This window comes from Mus pahari, chromosome 17 (genome assembly GCF_900095145.1).
Source record: "Mus pahari chromosome 17, PAHARI_EIJ_v1.1, whole genome shotgun sequence".
Lineage (NCBI taxonomy): Eukaryota > Metazoa > Chordata > Mammalia > Rodentia > Muridae > Mus > Mus pahari.
This window is the reverse complement of record NC_034606.1, coordinates 13,997,804-14,011,117: the sequence shown is the minus strand read 5'-3', so window position 1 is coordinate 14,011,117 and position 13,314 is coordinate 13,997,804. Positions and strand designations below refer to the sequence as shown.

At 34.0% G+C, this 13,314-nt stretch overlaps 1 protein-coding gene across 5 annotated transcripts in view; it reads left to right on the top strand.

Moving 5' to 3' along the window:
• The window catches only part of Csmd3 (CUB and Sushi multiple domains 3), a 1,165,720-nt gene that overhangs the window by 1,127,094 nt on the left and 25,312 nt on the right, over positions 1–13,314 (top strand). For all 5 annotated transcript variants that reach the window (XM_021216672.2, XM_029547950.1, XM_029547951.1 and 2 more), the window contains 3 exons: positions 1,386–1,559; positions 8,196–8,369; positions 10,449–10,522. In XM_021216672.2, the coding sequence (XP_021072331.1) occupies positions 1,386–1,559; positions 8,196–8,369; positions 10,449–10,522 (422 nt within the window). The remainder of the gene's footprint in view (positions 1–1,385; positions 1,560–8,195; positions 8,370–10,448; positions 10,523–13,314) is intronic.

Below are 13,314 nucleotides of genomic sequence, written 5' to 3'. Positions count from 1 at the left end.
CTTTCAACATTGCCAATTTATAGCCATTACCTATCTTCCTGTTTATCAACAAAATTTTAGGCGTATTTAAGTTTATAGGTATTCTGCCCCCCCCCCTTTTTTTTCTGATACCAAAATGTGGAGTAGTTTATTTTAAAGTCCTAAGGTAACATGTAGATATGTTAAAATTGTATCTTTATCAAATTTATTTTCATTTTGAGTAGTGATGATGAGATGTAGCCCAGCATGAAATAAAGCACAATACTGCCTGTTACATGCTCAACACTAATGCCTACACCAGTGGAGATTTATAAAATAATGTGCCTGAGCAAGTTGTAACTTGAATCTTCTCAGCTATTTAAGGCCCTCCTTTTACAGATGGTAAAATATAGCCTTAATTTAGAAAAAGCTAGTACCAATTAAGGAAACCTTATATTATATAATGAAGTTTTGTGATAGCTTTATTTTTAATAATTGGTGTTTTCTATTCATGTATCCCTTTGTGTCAAATAGTTGATGAGTTCATATATACAGAACTTATATTTTCACAAATGTAATGTCTGCAATGTCTTTCTGTTTCATTAGTATTACATTATGTAAAATCAGATATAGTTTCATTTTACTGTGTGCATATTAATACTAATGTATATATAGTTTACCATAATGATCCACACATAAGCATTTATAATGAAAATTGACATATTAGCACACTCATAAATATCTTTGTCCCTATTGTTAGTCATCAATTACAGAATCTTCTCATTTCCATTCTTAGAAGGTTATTACCTCTTTTTCTTATATCTCACACTTTTCAACATTCCTCTGTCTGGGAATTTCACCAGTTAAGCAAACTTAAATTTTGAAATTAATTATGTATTTACAAATACGATAGGCTTGAAAATATGAACCTGTATCTTTTCAGTATATATACTGAATACTTTAACCAGAAAAAGTTTGTCTATATTTGAAGAACAAGGAGTTTTAAAATTGCCTTTAAAAATCCCCAGGTTCAATACTGAATCTAAACCCAGCCAAGGTACCCACCTCATTAGCCTCTTTTAGGGTCCTTGGGAAATAATATTAGAGAAGAGAAAAAAACTTGTTATCAGTTGTAGTATAGCTGTTAGAAGATCAACCTCTCTCTACCCTCATCTTCATCTATCAGGAAGCTTGCAATCTTGTAAAAATAACTAGTAGCCATTATGTTGCCAACTCCCAGCATCATCTTCCAGAGTTAAATTCTAGTGATCTTGCAAGAAAACTAACAGGAGAATAAAACATGCCACACTGTATTGTCCTCCAAAAGGTTAAATAGCACATATGCTGCTCTTAATGATAATTATTTATTTATTTCACACTGAGGGTATTTCAACAGCTGTGTCTAATTACTTTTAATGTAATTGCAGCTGTTACCTGCTCAACTCCTCCCCAGATCTCTAATGGAAGGCTGGAAGGAACAAATTTCGACTGGGGCTTTAGTATTAGCTACATCTGTTCTGCAGGATATGAGCTGTCCTTTCCTGCCGTTCTGACCTGTGTAGGCAATGGTACCTGGAGTGGAGAGGTCCCGCAGTGCTTACGTAAGTAGTAACATTTCAATAATATCCATAATGTTTTACAGTAACATTTGTTTCTTAAACCTTTCAAATTTGCTAGGCTGTACCCAAAGAGATTAAGCTCCCTACAAGTACATAATTAGGATTTAAATTTAAAAAGCCAATTTTCATTAATGTAGCTATTTTTTAAATTTATTCTAGTCATTATGTTCTTCCAGTTTGGCTCAAAATATTTGACCTAAAGTGCTTTACTTTAGTAAAAATTTTTCTAAATTATTCTTGTTTTTTTAAAAAAATTCCTTCAAAATAGAAACCATCTTAAGAAACATTACTAACTTATCAAATTGAAAATCTTAATTATATATACTATGGCACTCAGTTAGGCATGGACTAATATTGCATTCAAAGAAGCCCTCTCTAGGTAGTATTTCTAGTCCTCCTCAGTGTTGATGGAAGACACATTAGCTCCTGAAACTCTTTCTATAGAGAGGGTTGTCTTGGAAAACATCAATGTGTTCACACAGCTTACAGGTACTTCTAGACAGAAAGAGTTAAAGATTTGCACAGAAAAAAATTTATGTGTTTTGATGTGAATTAAAAATTTCTTTTTTTTTTTTTTTTGTTTGTAGTTTGTTATTTCTAATTGCAGGGGGTGGGACTAACTTAAACTTTATGATTCTCATGTAATTTTATTTGTAAGTATGTATGTCACAAATAATCATGACAGAAAGTCTATGGAAATTTGAAGTATAAACAATGTCTGTGTGTTTCCTGCATGATACACTGATCTCTGAACATATTATACAGAAAAGTAAAGATATATTTTAGAATCCTATTTTATCTGAATGGAATGCAAAATGTCACTTAAGACATTTACTTTCATCCTACCTATGTATATAATATAATTAAATAATATGAGCAGTTTACTAACCTGAGTAGGTGCCACTTGGTTTTAGAGCATGTGTCTATCATGGACAAGTCACTAGAGTTGATCTCTAGAGTAAGAGAGAGAAAGAGAATGGAATAGGGAGTGAGAGAGAGAAAGAGGGGGACAGAGACAAAATGACAGAGACAGAGAGAGGAAAGAAATTGATTTAGTGAAGTTTTTATTGAAACTAGGAGAAGGGGAAGGGAAAACAGAAATAGAAAGCAGTAGAAGTAGAAGTAGTCATTGTAATAGTAGAAGTAGAACCCTTAAGCCAAGGACTACTGTATTATCTTTTCTTATTATTTAATGCTATTGTGTTTTATATAATATTAATTAAATTATTAATATTATTTTAAGTTAGTTTATGAAAGAAAATAAGTTGTCTCAAAAGTATGAAAACTTTGAAAATTGGGCTTTGCAATTAATTCCTTAATTTCATTAAGGTTCCTTTTTTAAATATTTACCAGTAGACTATGTTGGCCCAGAGTGCAGGTAAATATTCATTCTCACCACATTGTTGAATCATTCAAATTTTTTTGTTTTCTTTGCAGATATGCTCTAGTTAAAGTCCTAATCACACTCAGGCATGTCTTCATTTGGATGATCTAATTTAAAGCAACCAAATGGGCAGTCATGTTATACGCCTGCTCTGGTTGCTGTTTGTTTCTTTCACAGGAAAACAAATTTTCAGGATGTAAATTATCATGTTAGAAATGGAATATATTGTAAAATGATTGAAGTAATCACATGTTACACTTTTTTTTTTACTGTGATATAAATGAAAAATGAATGTTTTCTCTATAGGTCTACTGGCCTGGTAGATTCAATCCCACTTGTTTTCACCACCCATGAGACTTCTTCAGGCTCATCCTATACCATTCATACAAGCCTTTTTGATGTCTGCAGAGTGCTCATTCTGCCCCAGCAAGGAAGAACATTGCCATATTATTTGAAATGCAAATTCATCTTCCTTCACACACCACATAAAAAGACTAAATGTCCTCCCTTTTAACTATTTTCCTCATTGTACTGATTGCCTTACTACATGTTACCTTTGCTTTCTTACTTATGATAGTTACTTCCTTGCTTCAGAATTGCATTAAAAGCACATGGTATTTTTCAGTATGTCTATGAATATATCCAGATGCTTTAAAGTGTCTAGAATAGTAGTTGTCTTATTGAAACCAAAGTGGCTTCATAACAAGGGAGGAAGTATTAGTTTGTTGTTTCATTTTGTCTTGTCTTTGTTAAATCATTTGAAATGGAAAAATCCAATATTTACCTGGTTCTTTTGAGATTAAAACACCTATCTTTAATCTGGGCCACAACGGATGGTGGCAACCTATGTAAAGTCCATGAAAGAAGGAAGCTTGCCCTCTGCCTGCTTGTTCTCACTCTTGCTGTCAAGTCCATTCTTTCACTGGTATTCTAGCCTACTTCTTTAGGATTCTGATAAATACTGAAAACCACTTGAGCCACCCAGCCTTACAAAGTGAAAAGTTACTGGATTGTGTAGATAGACCACAGCCTATGTGCATTCGTTAGGTATAATATGACTTTTGTCATTTGTGGTATAGTGGAGAGAGAAGCTTACCAAGATGCCAAATCTTCATTTTGCCTATAGGAATTCAGCCTTCCTGGAAAAACTTGCATCAAGCTAACTCACTCCAGTACTTTATTCAAATGTCATAAGTTTCCAAATACCAAAGTTATTTTGCCCTTGCTGCCTATGAGAACATACAACCCATACATATCTCAGTCCCTTTAAATTATGGCTAGGCATAGTCAAAAGTAACAGGTTTTCCCGGAGTGTATTAGGACCAGTGTCCAGGAGTAGCTGCAAGTTCTCATATAGCACCAAGTGCAAACTTTCCAGGGAGACAACATTTGTTTCAAGGGTGAAACAGTTTCAGAACAATTTCTTACTATCTACTGGTTAGACCAACCATAGAGAAGACATTGTTGAAACATGTCATTCAAATCTGAACACAAAGGGTTTACGATGTATACTTTTCCGATAAAGCTAGAAATAAAGGCTTTACTTTACATATTTATAGTTATATCTATACATCTCTATTTAAGGACAAATAGATTCATACTAGAATTCATGCTTTTCTAAAGAACCATGTCTAATCAGATTTTGGTATCAAGTGTGGTCCTAGAGTAACAGAAGTATAAGAATGGATTCTTTTTAAGTATCTTCAATAGGTTCTCCAATTTTCCAATAATTCCTATAATTACTGAAGCCTCTCAAGTTACTGAAACCTTTCCTTGAAGCTTGAAAGTACTGATAGCTCATGATATAAGTTATTTTACACAATTAAGGAGCCAAATGCATATGCCTGTCCTAATTCATCAATTGTTGACTTGGTGACTCTCTACATAAAGATGTTGATTAATTGCAGAAAATAAGAAAAACAATATTGGTTGGTTGGTCCTAGCATTTCTAGATAAACTGACGTGAGAACAAAATATCTTCCATGATAAAACTAAACAACTTCTAACATGAGCATATGGTGAAGAAAAGAGTAAAGTCAGTGATAAAATTGACCAGATCCAGACACAAATAAAACATTTCAAAGTTTCTAAATGTACTCTGAAATACTGGTCTTCTCTTGGGCAGCTGAAATAATACCCTACCCCTTATTATAACACTGAATGCAGAATAAATTCAAGTCCAAGTCTCAGAAAGTGTTGGCAGTTAAATTAAAGATTTAATTGTTAAAGAATGGATTCTGTAACTTGGGGTGGAAATGTCAGGGAGTACCTTATTTAGGCTGAGAAATTTGAGCCCTCAGATTCTCAAGTCTCTACTTACTCAACAGAAGATATAATCCCACTCCACCTCCTGAAATATTGTTCTTTTCTGCATTTTACTGAGAAAAAATAATCCTTCATTGTCTGCTAGACCAGCAGTGACTTTCCCTGACAGAGTTGCCAAGTAAGGCTCTACTGATGTGTCTCATAGCCCAACAATATCTGCATCTAGACATGTAACGAGAAGGAAGGCTAAACAGCATCCTAGGTTGGAGGTGAAAAATGCATCCAAGAGGAGGTGTGCTACACTACTAAATAGCTTAACAAGTTTGCTAATTCATTCAAGCAGTTGTCTGGGAAATATTCATAGGAATGGATTTTAAGACTAGAAGATAATGGCAGGAGGAACATAAAACTGGATCAGAGCTTACTGATACAGTTCCCTTGAGTGGGAATTCTAAGTTTAATATGGAAGTTTGCACAGTTAGAAAAGTTATCAAAAGTTTATTTGAATTACTGGCTGAATCATTTGTTAAAAAACATTCTTCTAAAAAGGCATTGAAGGTGCTTGATATTCCTCAGCTTAGTGTTGATGAGGGATTTTTTTCAGGATTAGGGAAGTTACAAGGCAAAAGTGTGTACCCTATATTAAACCTAATACTCCAGGGTGGGAAGGCTTAAAATACATGCCCTTCACTAATCGTGCAAATTGGTGAGAGGGGCACTACCATATTTCAAGAGGCTTTTTTTGTTTGTTGGTTGGTTGGGTTTTTTTGTTTTTGTTGTTGATGTTGGTGGTGGTTCTTGTTTTTTGTTTTTGTCATCTTTTTCTTGTGGCAGACGTTAGGGTCAGAGGTGCACCTGTTCAGTTGGATGAATTAAATGTAATGGGTTTAATTGGGCCCCAAATTAGCATGGGCCAAGTGGCAACACTGAATCACCAGGCAAGATTATCATAATCGGCAGCACAGATAAGCCAGTGTCAAGAAATAGCCTGACCTATATTGGGAAGGACAGGAAAAGTGATTTTTATGGTTGCATGACTCATATGGACCTTTGGTACAGCTAATCAACTGGGAGGATTACTCTCAAAGAGAAACAAGTAATTGGCCTTTTATCGAACTTTAAAGATGGAAAATATGGCTTTGTGGAGAGAAAGAAAATGAAACATAGTAGGCTTGAGACCCCTAAGTGGTTTTACAATGCTAAGTATTTAGACCTAAGGTCCTATACATACAAGTAATACTAAACAAACTTAGAAGATTGCATATATGTTTATTTGTATATTGTGAAAGCTACTGTCAACTTGGTAACCAAAGTGTTTGGGTACACATAAAAGAGACTTTTTAAAATTATTTGAAATGGGAACACCCAATTTTAATCCTGATATCGTTAGGCGTGAAGATACATGTTTATTCTGGGCAATGCCTCATGGTTGCAGCTTATATAAAGGACATGGAAGATTTCCCTTCTTGCTTGCTTTCTCTCACTCTCACTGGCAAATCCATTACTTTACCAGCATTAGAACTTGCTTCCTTATGATACTGATACATACTGAAGACCAGCTGCGACATTCAGTTTTGCATTTGGACCTTCTGTTGCTAGACAGCCACTGTTTGATTAGCTGAACCACAGCTTGTAATTAATTTTAATATATACCCAAAATATGGAGTATTTTTACATTTATAAAATATATAAATATGAAGGTAGAATTTATAGTATATATACTATACATATACACACATATATAAATATATATAAATTTGTGTGTGTGTAAATTCTATAAATTTTGTTCATCTAAGGAGCTACCTTACTTTTCTCTTAAATATTTTGTCAGTATTTTGAAGAAGAAGCCAATAAATATTTTTATACTTAGGTATACTTACGAGTGTTCCTATCATTAATCAATTTTGGGTCAGGGAGGGGCTTTATGGCACACTTTGGAATTTTGTCTATTGTCTGATTCCAGAGAAGGCACAGTCATGGCATCAGTTTTGTACCTCTGTAAACTATTAGGGATTGAAGAATAGTTCCAAACCTATTGTTACACAGTGAATTCTGCTAAATCCTGCCTAAGAACACATTATATTCCAGCCAATCAACCAATACATCAACAAATATAAACATGAAAATAGGTAAGAGATTAGAAAGTAGCAATTGGGGTAGGAGGGAGATTAGAGAGTATGGAGGTCACAGTTCTAAACTGTAAAAAATTTACTACCAAGTGAAAAAATGATTATATAAAATTAGATGAATATGAGAATTACAATAACAATTAACAATATTCAACCATCACAAGTACAGCACATTAAAAATCCCTGTGAATATGTGGGTAGTATGAAAGAATCAGACAGAAAAGTATTTTAAATTTACCTTAAATTTAATTTTTTAACTTTAAAAACACATTAGTATACACATTTCAGTGCTCAGAATACAATACAGATACAATATATATGTCCTTGTATTTGTATGTATTTGTGTTTGTGTATGTGTGTATATGATTATGCATATATGTATCTGTATGCATGTATGCCTATGTATATTTATGCTTGTACTTGAAAGCACATTTGATAAATAGTGCAGGCTTTATTATGCCTTAACTATTGACAGTGCTACCTTTGAGCCATATCTTATTTCAAGAGTAGATTATAGCTTTGCCATATGTAACTAGAGTTCTATTATTTGATTTTGATTTATGTAAATTAAAAATGTAAAGCGTTTGATATTTACTATCATGTAAACATAGCAAGCAAATCTGACTAATTAAATACTATATGTTCTTAAACATCATAATTTATATATAAACTAGAAAGAAGTTGTAAAATTTCCCTGGCATAGTCATGGCATCAGTTTTGTACCATAGGTTATCATAGCTATTAGGTTAGTGCAATATTCCCGTTAATTTTCATGATTTTATAAATTGTTTGCTCTACTGCATCTATGTTTGTGACAAATATCTCCATTTTGACTTCTAGCAAAGTTTTGTGGTGATCCTGGTGTACCTTCCCAAGGAAAACGAGAAGGCAAAAGCTTTATATATCAGTCTGAGGTTTCATTCAGCTGCAATTCTCCCTTCATACTAGTGGGATCAAGCACGAGATTATGCCAAACTGATGGCACTTGGAGTGGCTCATCGCCTCACTGCATAGGTAATATTCATAAATGCTGGTTATACTCTGCAATTGCACAATAATATCCAGGAAGAACATTTAATGCTTGTCTTACCATGTAAAAGGTATAGGTGGTTAAATATGTATAAAAGTATAGAACCTTTTAGAAACTACTAGGAATGAATACAAGTGGACTATTTCATCATTTTTATCATTTTAAACTTCCAGAAGACATACTCAAATGAGTTTGTCATCTATAAGTTTAAAGAAAAAGAAAAGCATGTCAGAACAGTCTTATTATTAAGTAATATTATTTTAAAATATTTTAACTAATAAAACATGTTCATATGACATGAGAATTGCTCCAAAACATAGAGATATTTGAAGGGCTATACATGTCAGTGATTCTAACACAGAATGCCACACTTAGGAAATCCACTGAGTAGCCTCCATGCAAACAGGCAACTCACAGAGGAAAAGCCCTACCACTCCCAGGAATAGATGTCCTGTAAGTATCAGGACACTCTAAATTATCAACCCTATTTCCATGAATAGTTCTTACTTTTTCAGGAGAATATAGCCCTATCATATCTCAAACATTTCATATACATGGATTTCTTGAATAGCCATTGTTTTCGTTAAATTTTCATTTACAGAGTGGTTTGATATCAAGTCCTTTTTTTTTTTTCCTGACAAAAGTTTTAAAGTTCAAGAGCCACATAAGGCATATACATGAGGTCAAGTTGAATTTCATCTTTTAAAGATGTATTTTTAAATATGTGTATGTGTGGGTGTCTGTCTGTATGTTTGTGTGACTGCAGACTCGCAGAGGTCACAATTGTCTGATATTCCGAGAGCTAGAGTTGCAGGCTCTTGTGAGAGGCTGAATATTTATGGTAGTCACTGAATCAGGTCCTATATAAGCTAATGTAGTCTCTTAGTCACCGAGCTGTCTCTCCAGCCTCAACCTGAAACTCTTGCTTCAAGTAGGAAGCTTCTGCTTACTGGGAGATACTATGTTCGATATTCTTACCAAGAGTTCATTTGCCAAATCCAAGATTATTTAAGATTGACTTGCACTGGAGAAGTATGCTTGGTTACATAAATTCTCTTACCCCCTTTCTCTCTCTCTCTCTCTTTCTTTCTTTCTTTCTTTCTTTCTTTCTTTCTTTCTTTCTTTCTTTCTTTCTTTCTTTCTTTCTTTCTTTCTTTCTGAGTTTGGTACCAGTATATTAATTGCTATTCCATTGCTCTGTATAGAAACACAATGTTCAAGGCAATTTATAGAAGAGAGAGCCTAAGTGGAATTATAGTTGGGAAGAAATAAGGGTACACCTTGGAGGCAGAATATTTTAAGGCAGCAAATGGCAGGCATGCTCTGTAGAGCAAAAGTTCTGATCTTGAATTACAAGAGTAAAGCAGAGACAGTGAACAAGAAAGGGTTTGAATCTTTAAACTTTCAAGGCAACACCTCCAGTGACATACCTCCTCCACCAGTCTCCCTCGCTAACAAACCACAAACTCTGAGCCAACATTTAAATCCATAAGATTACAATCCATTGTCTGGTCAGCAGTGGTGGCATATATCTTTTATCCCAGCACTTGGGAGGTAGAGGCAAGCGGATTTCTGAGTTCTAGGCCAGCCTGATCTACAGAGTGAGTTCTGGACAACTAGGACTACACAGAGAAACTCTGTCTTGAAAAATCAAAAAAGAAAAAAAAATGGCATTGTCATCCAAACTACTTCAGTGTATTTTGATCATATTTACCTCCTTAACTCATCCTAGATCTAACACCCCTTCTGTACCAATACAAACTCATGTCCTTTTTCAAATGACACTTTGTGACCAACTTGTACTGCCCCAGTTTTCTTGGAAGTATGGTTTCAGAGGAGATTGGCTGATATGCCAGGAGCTATTCTCCTAGAGAAAACTGTCACACAGTCTTTAAGCAGATAATGATTTCCAATAGCTATATTGCTAAGGTTGGGATTGTGTCTCCAACTTCCATCTCCATGATTGGATTTTGCTTGACTAGGACTCATACAAGTTTAATACGTTTGGTTTCACCTATTGTGAGTTCACCAAAAAGTGTTATCTTTTTAATTGTTTACTTCAGAACCTACCAGAACATCCTGTGAAAACCCTGGGGTACCAAGGCATGGATCTCAAAACAATACATTTGGATTTCAAGTAGGTATTATTTTATTATTAGGTTCTGTTTAGTATACTGTGAAATGTATATTATTTTGATATTTTAATACATATATTATTGCAATGTATTATCATGCCCAGGCCCTACCAAACTTCCTATCCCCAGTTTCTTCCTCTTGTTGCTTCCCTTCCTTCCCCTCGAGTAGATTACAGTTTATGATTTCATAACATGTGTAGCTTATCTCTCTCATTATATATGCACACTATTTAATTTTATACTCCACATATGAAAGAAAACATGCATTGTTTGTCAGAGTTGGATTTCTCTTAGTATAACGATCTCTGATTTGACCCATTTTGCTTCAAAATGTCGTAGTTTCATTCTTCTTTACCACTGAATGAGCTAACGAATAGGTGATTCTCAATGTGAGAAATACAAATGGCCAATCAATATGTGAAAAGTGGTTAGTATTCTTATCCAGCATGGAAATTAAAATTACAACTGCTTTAAGTTTGTATTTTACCTGACTCAGACTTGCTATCATCAAAGAAAAAATGTTTCAGAGAAAATTTAAGTGCCCGTGCTTTTCTCATGTGTTTTGCTTGGTTTTCTTTTTCTTTTTTCTTTTCTTTTCATTTTGTTCTGTCGTCTTTCCTCCATCCCTTCCTTCCTTCCTTCCTTTCTCTCTTTTTTTCTTGAGACTACATTTTACTATACATTCTACATCAGCCTGAAACTCATGTTTCTATTGTCTCAGTCTTCCATGTGTACAATTGTCGGTATTGCTATCCTGTTGAATTCTTCTGAGGAGTTTAAGTGGATATAACCATTCTTTGTGAAAGTTGGCCAAAAGTTAGTCATATTTGCTTCATGAGTTTATATACTTTTGTTGTCATACATCAAAAACAATGGCAAACTCATATTTTCATTCATGAACACATGAATGCAGGTATCCTGTAAGAAAGAGGTTGTAGTTAGAGAAAATGAAAATTATATTTCTAGAAAGCATTCACATTGAACTGGACAGTAAGACAAGTAGAAAGCTGGTAGCAGTGAGGACTAGGGAATCCCTAAGCAGCACATAGAGAGTGAGGAGATTTTACAGGAAGATGTGGGAGCTGGGAGGAAAAGTGAAACAAGAGTCTAAAGAAGAAATACAGAAAGCAAGGCCCAGTTGTGGAAAAACTACTTATTTAATCTGTCAGTTATTGATATGGTAAATTTCTGAGAAATCAATCTCTTTCTAACCCGATATTTTAAAATCCATAATTGGGTTTTCTTATGGGAATCATTCAGCATGCCCATTCATATGTGATACTTTTTTCTCTTTTTTTCAAATTTAGATTTCATGTATAGATTCAGCAAGTTTTCCCTTACAAGGGTCAAAGGGAAGCCAAAGCACACGCTGACTCTAGAAGGAAATAGACCATGTACACATTACCCAATTGCTTTCTGCAGCTGGCTTTTCTAAATTGTGTTATGCTGAGGAAAATTCAGTGTGAACCTGAAAAATGTCCATTTCTAAAGGAAGGGCTCATCTAAAGTGCCATATTTTCGTTGCTAAAAATAGTTTCCACTTATCTACTTTTAAGGCACAGTGTGAACATTGGTTTCAGAGTGTTTTCAATTCTTCAAGTTTGCTTCAGTATGGTTCAGATAATACCAAACTGTAAAAGCATGCTCCTGTCTTTGTAACGTAGGTATTTTAGAGAACTTAGCCAGATATCTCTAGAAAAGGCTGTTATCATTTGATCTAATTGCACATAAAAGTTTACTTGTTATACAGCATTAGTTCTCAGCACAAAGAGAAAAGAAAATGATGCTAGCCAAGCATATATATGTCTTTCATGGTTTCACTATGTAATCCTGGCTGGACTAAGTGATAGGACAAAGTGGTAGGTATGTCTCCTAGGTGTAGGATTAAAAATACATTCATTAACTGAGTAGCCATGAAATTTTAACACACTTATTAATTTGTGGGATGTAGGTTATCAGGGCACACTTCTGAAGATCAGAGGACAATTTGCAAGTGTTAATTTTCTCCTAATGCAATATGAGTCCTGGGGATTGAACTCAAGTCATAGATTTGGCAGTAAAACCATTATTCACTGAGTCATCTTGCCAGTCATGAAACACTAATATTAGTAACTGCATTAAATGCACCTGATTCTCTAACAACTATAAATCTTTTTCCAAATATCATTTGAGGTAATGGAAAGGGAAATTTTGAGTTTGGAGTAGCACTATAACAAAGAAACAGAAACATTAACTTTGATATTTTTTTTATTTTTATCATCACTGAAAAATATTATTTAGTATAACCTTGAAATCTATTATGTAGAGTGATAAATAAGTTTTTTAGAGTGATACATAAGATTTATTTTATCATAGTCTACCTAGATACATATATGTTTTCAAATAATATTAATTTTGTATCAGTGTTTATTAAAATTAAAACATACTGAGAAAGCTAAATTAAGGGTATGAGCTTTCTTACCAGGATATGGTCAATGTGTATGAACATAAGCATATGCATAGTTAATATGTTCACTAAGTCTAAATAGAAGAGCACAATGCAAAATTATATAAGTTTACAGGCAATTTGTTGGAGGACAACAAAAAGTATTTTTCACATGTAATGTTATATTTCTGAGTTGAGAAAAGAAACTCCTGATTGAGAATAGCAAAAACCTCACAATACTAAGACACTATAAATCATTTGTCGGTATATTCAAGTTACCGATAGATAATGAACTAATCTAAGCATAGAAACTAGGCAATGGACAAGAACATAACATTTCTTTATTCTACTCTATGCCTGTATAATAAT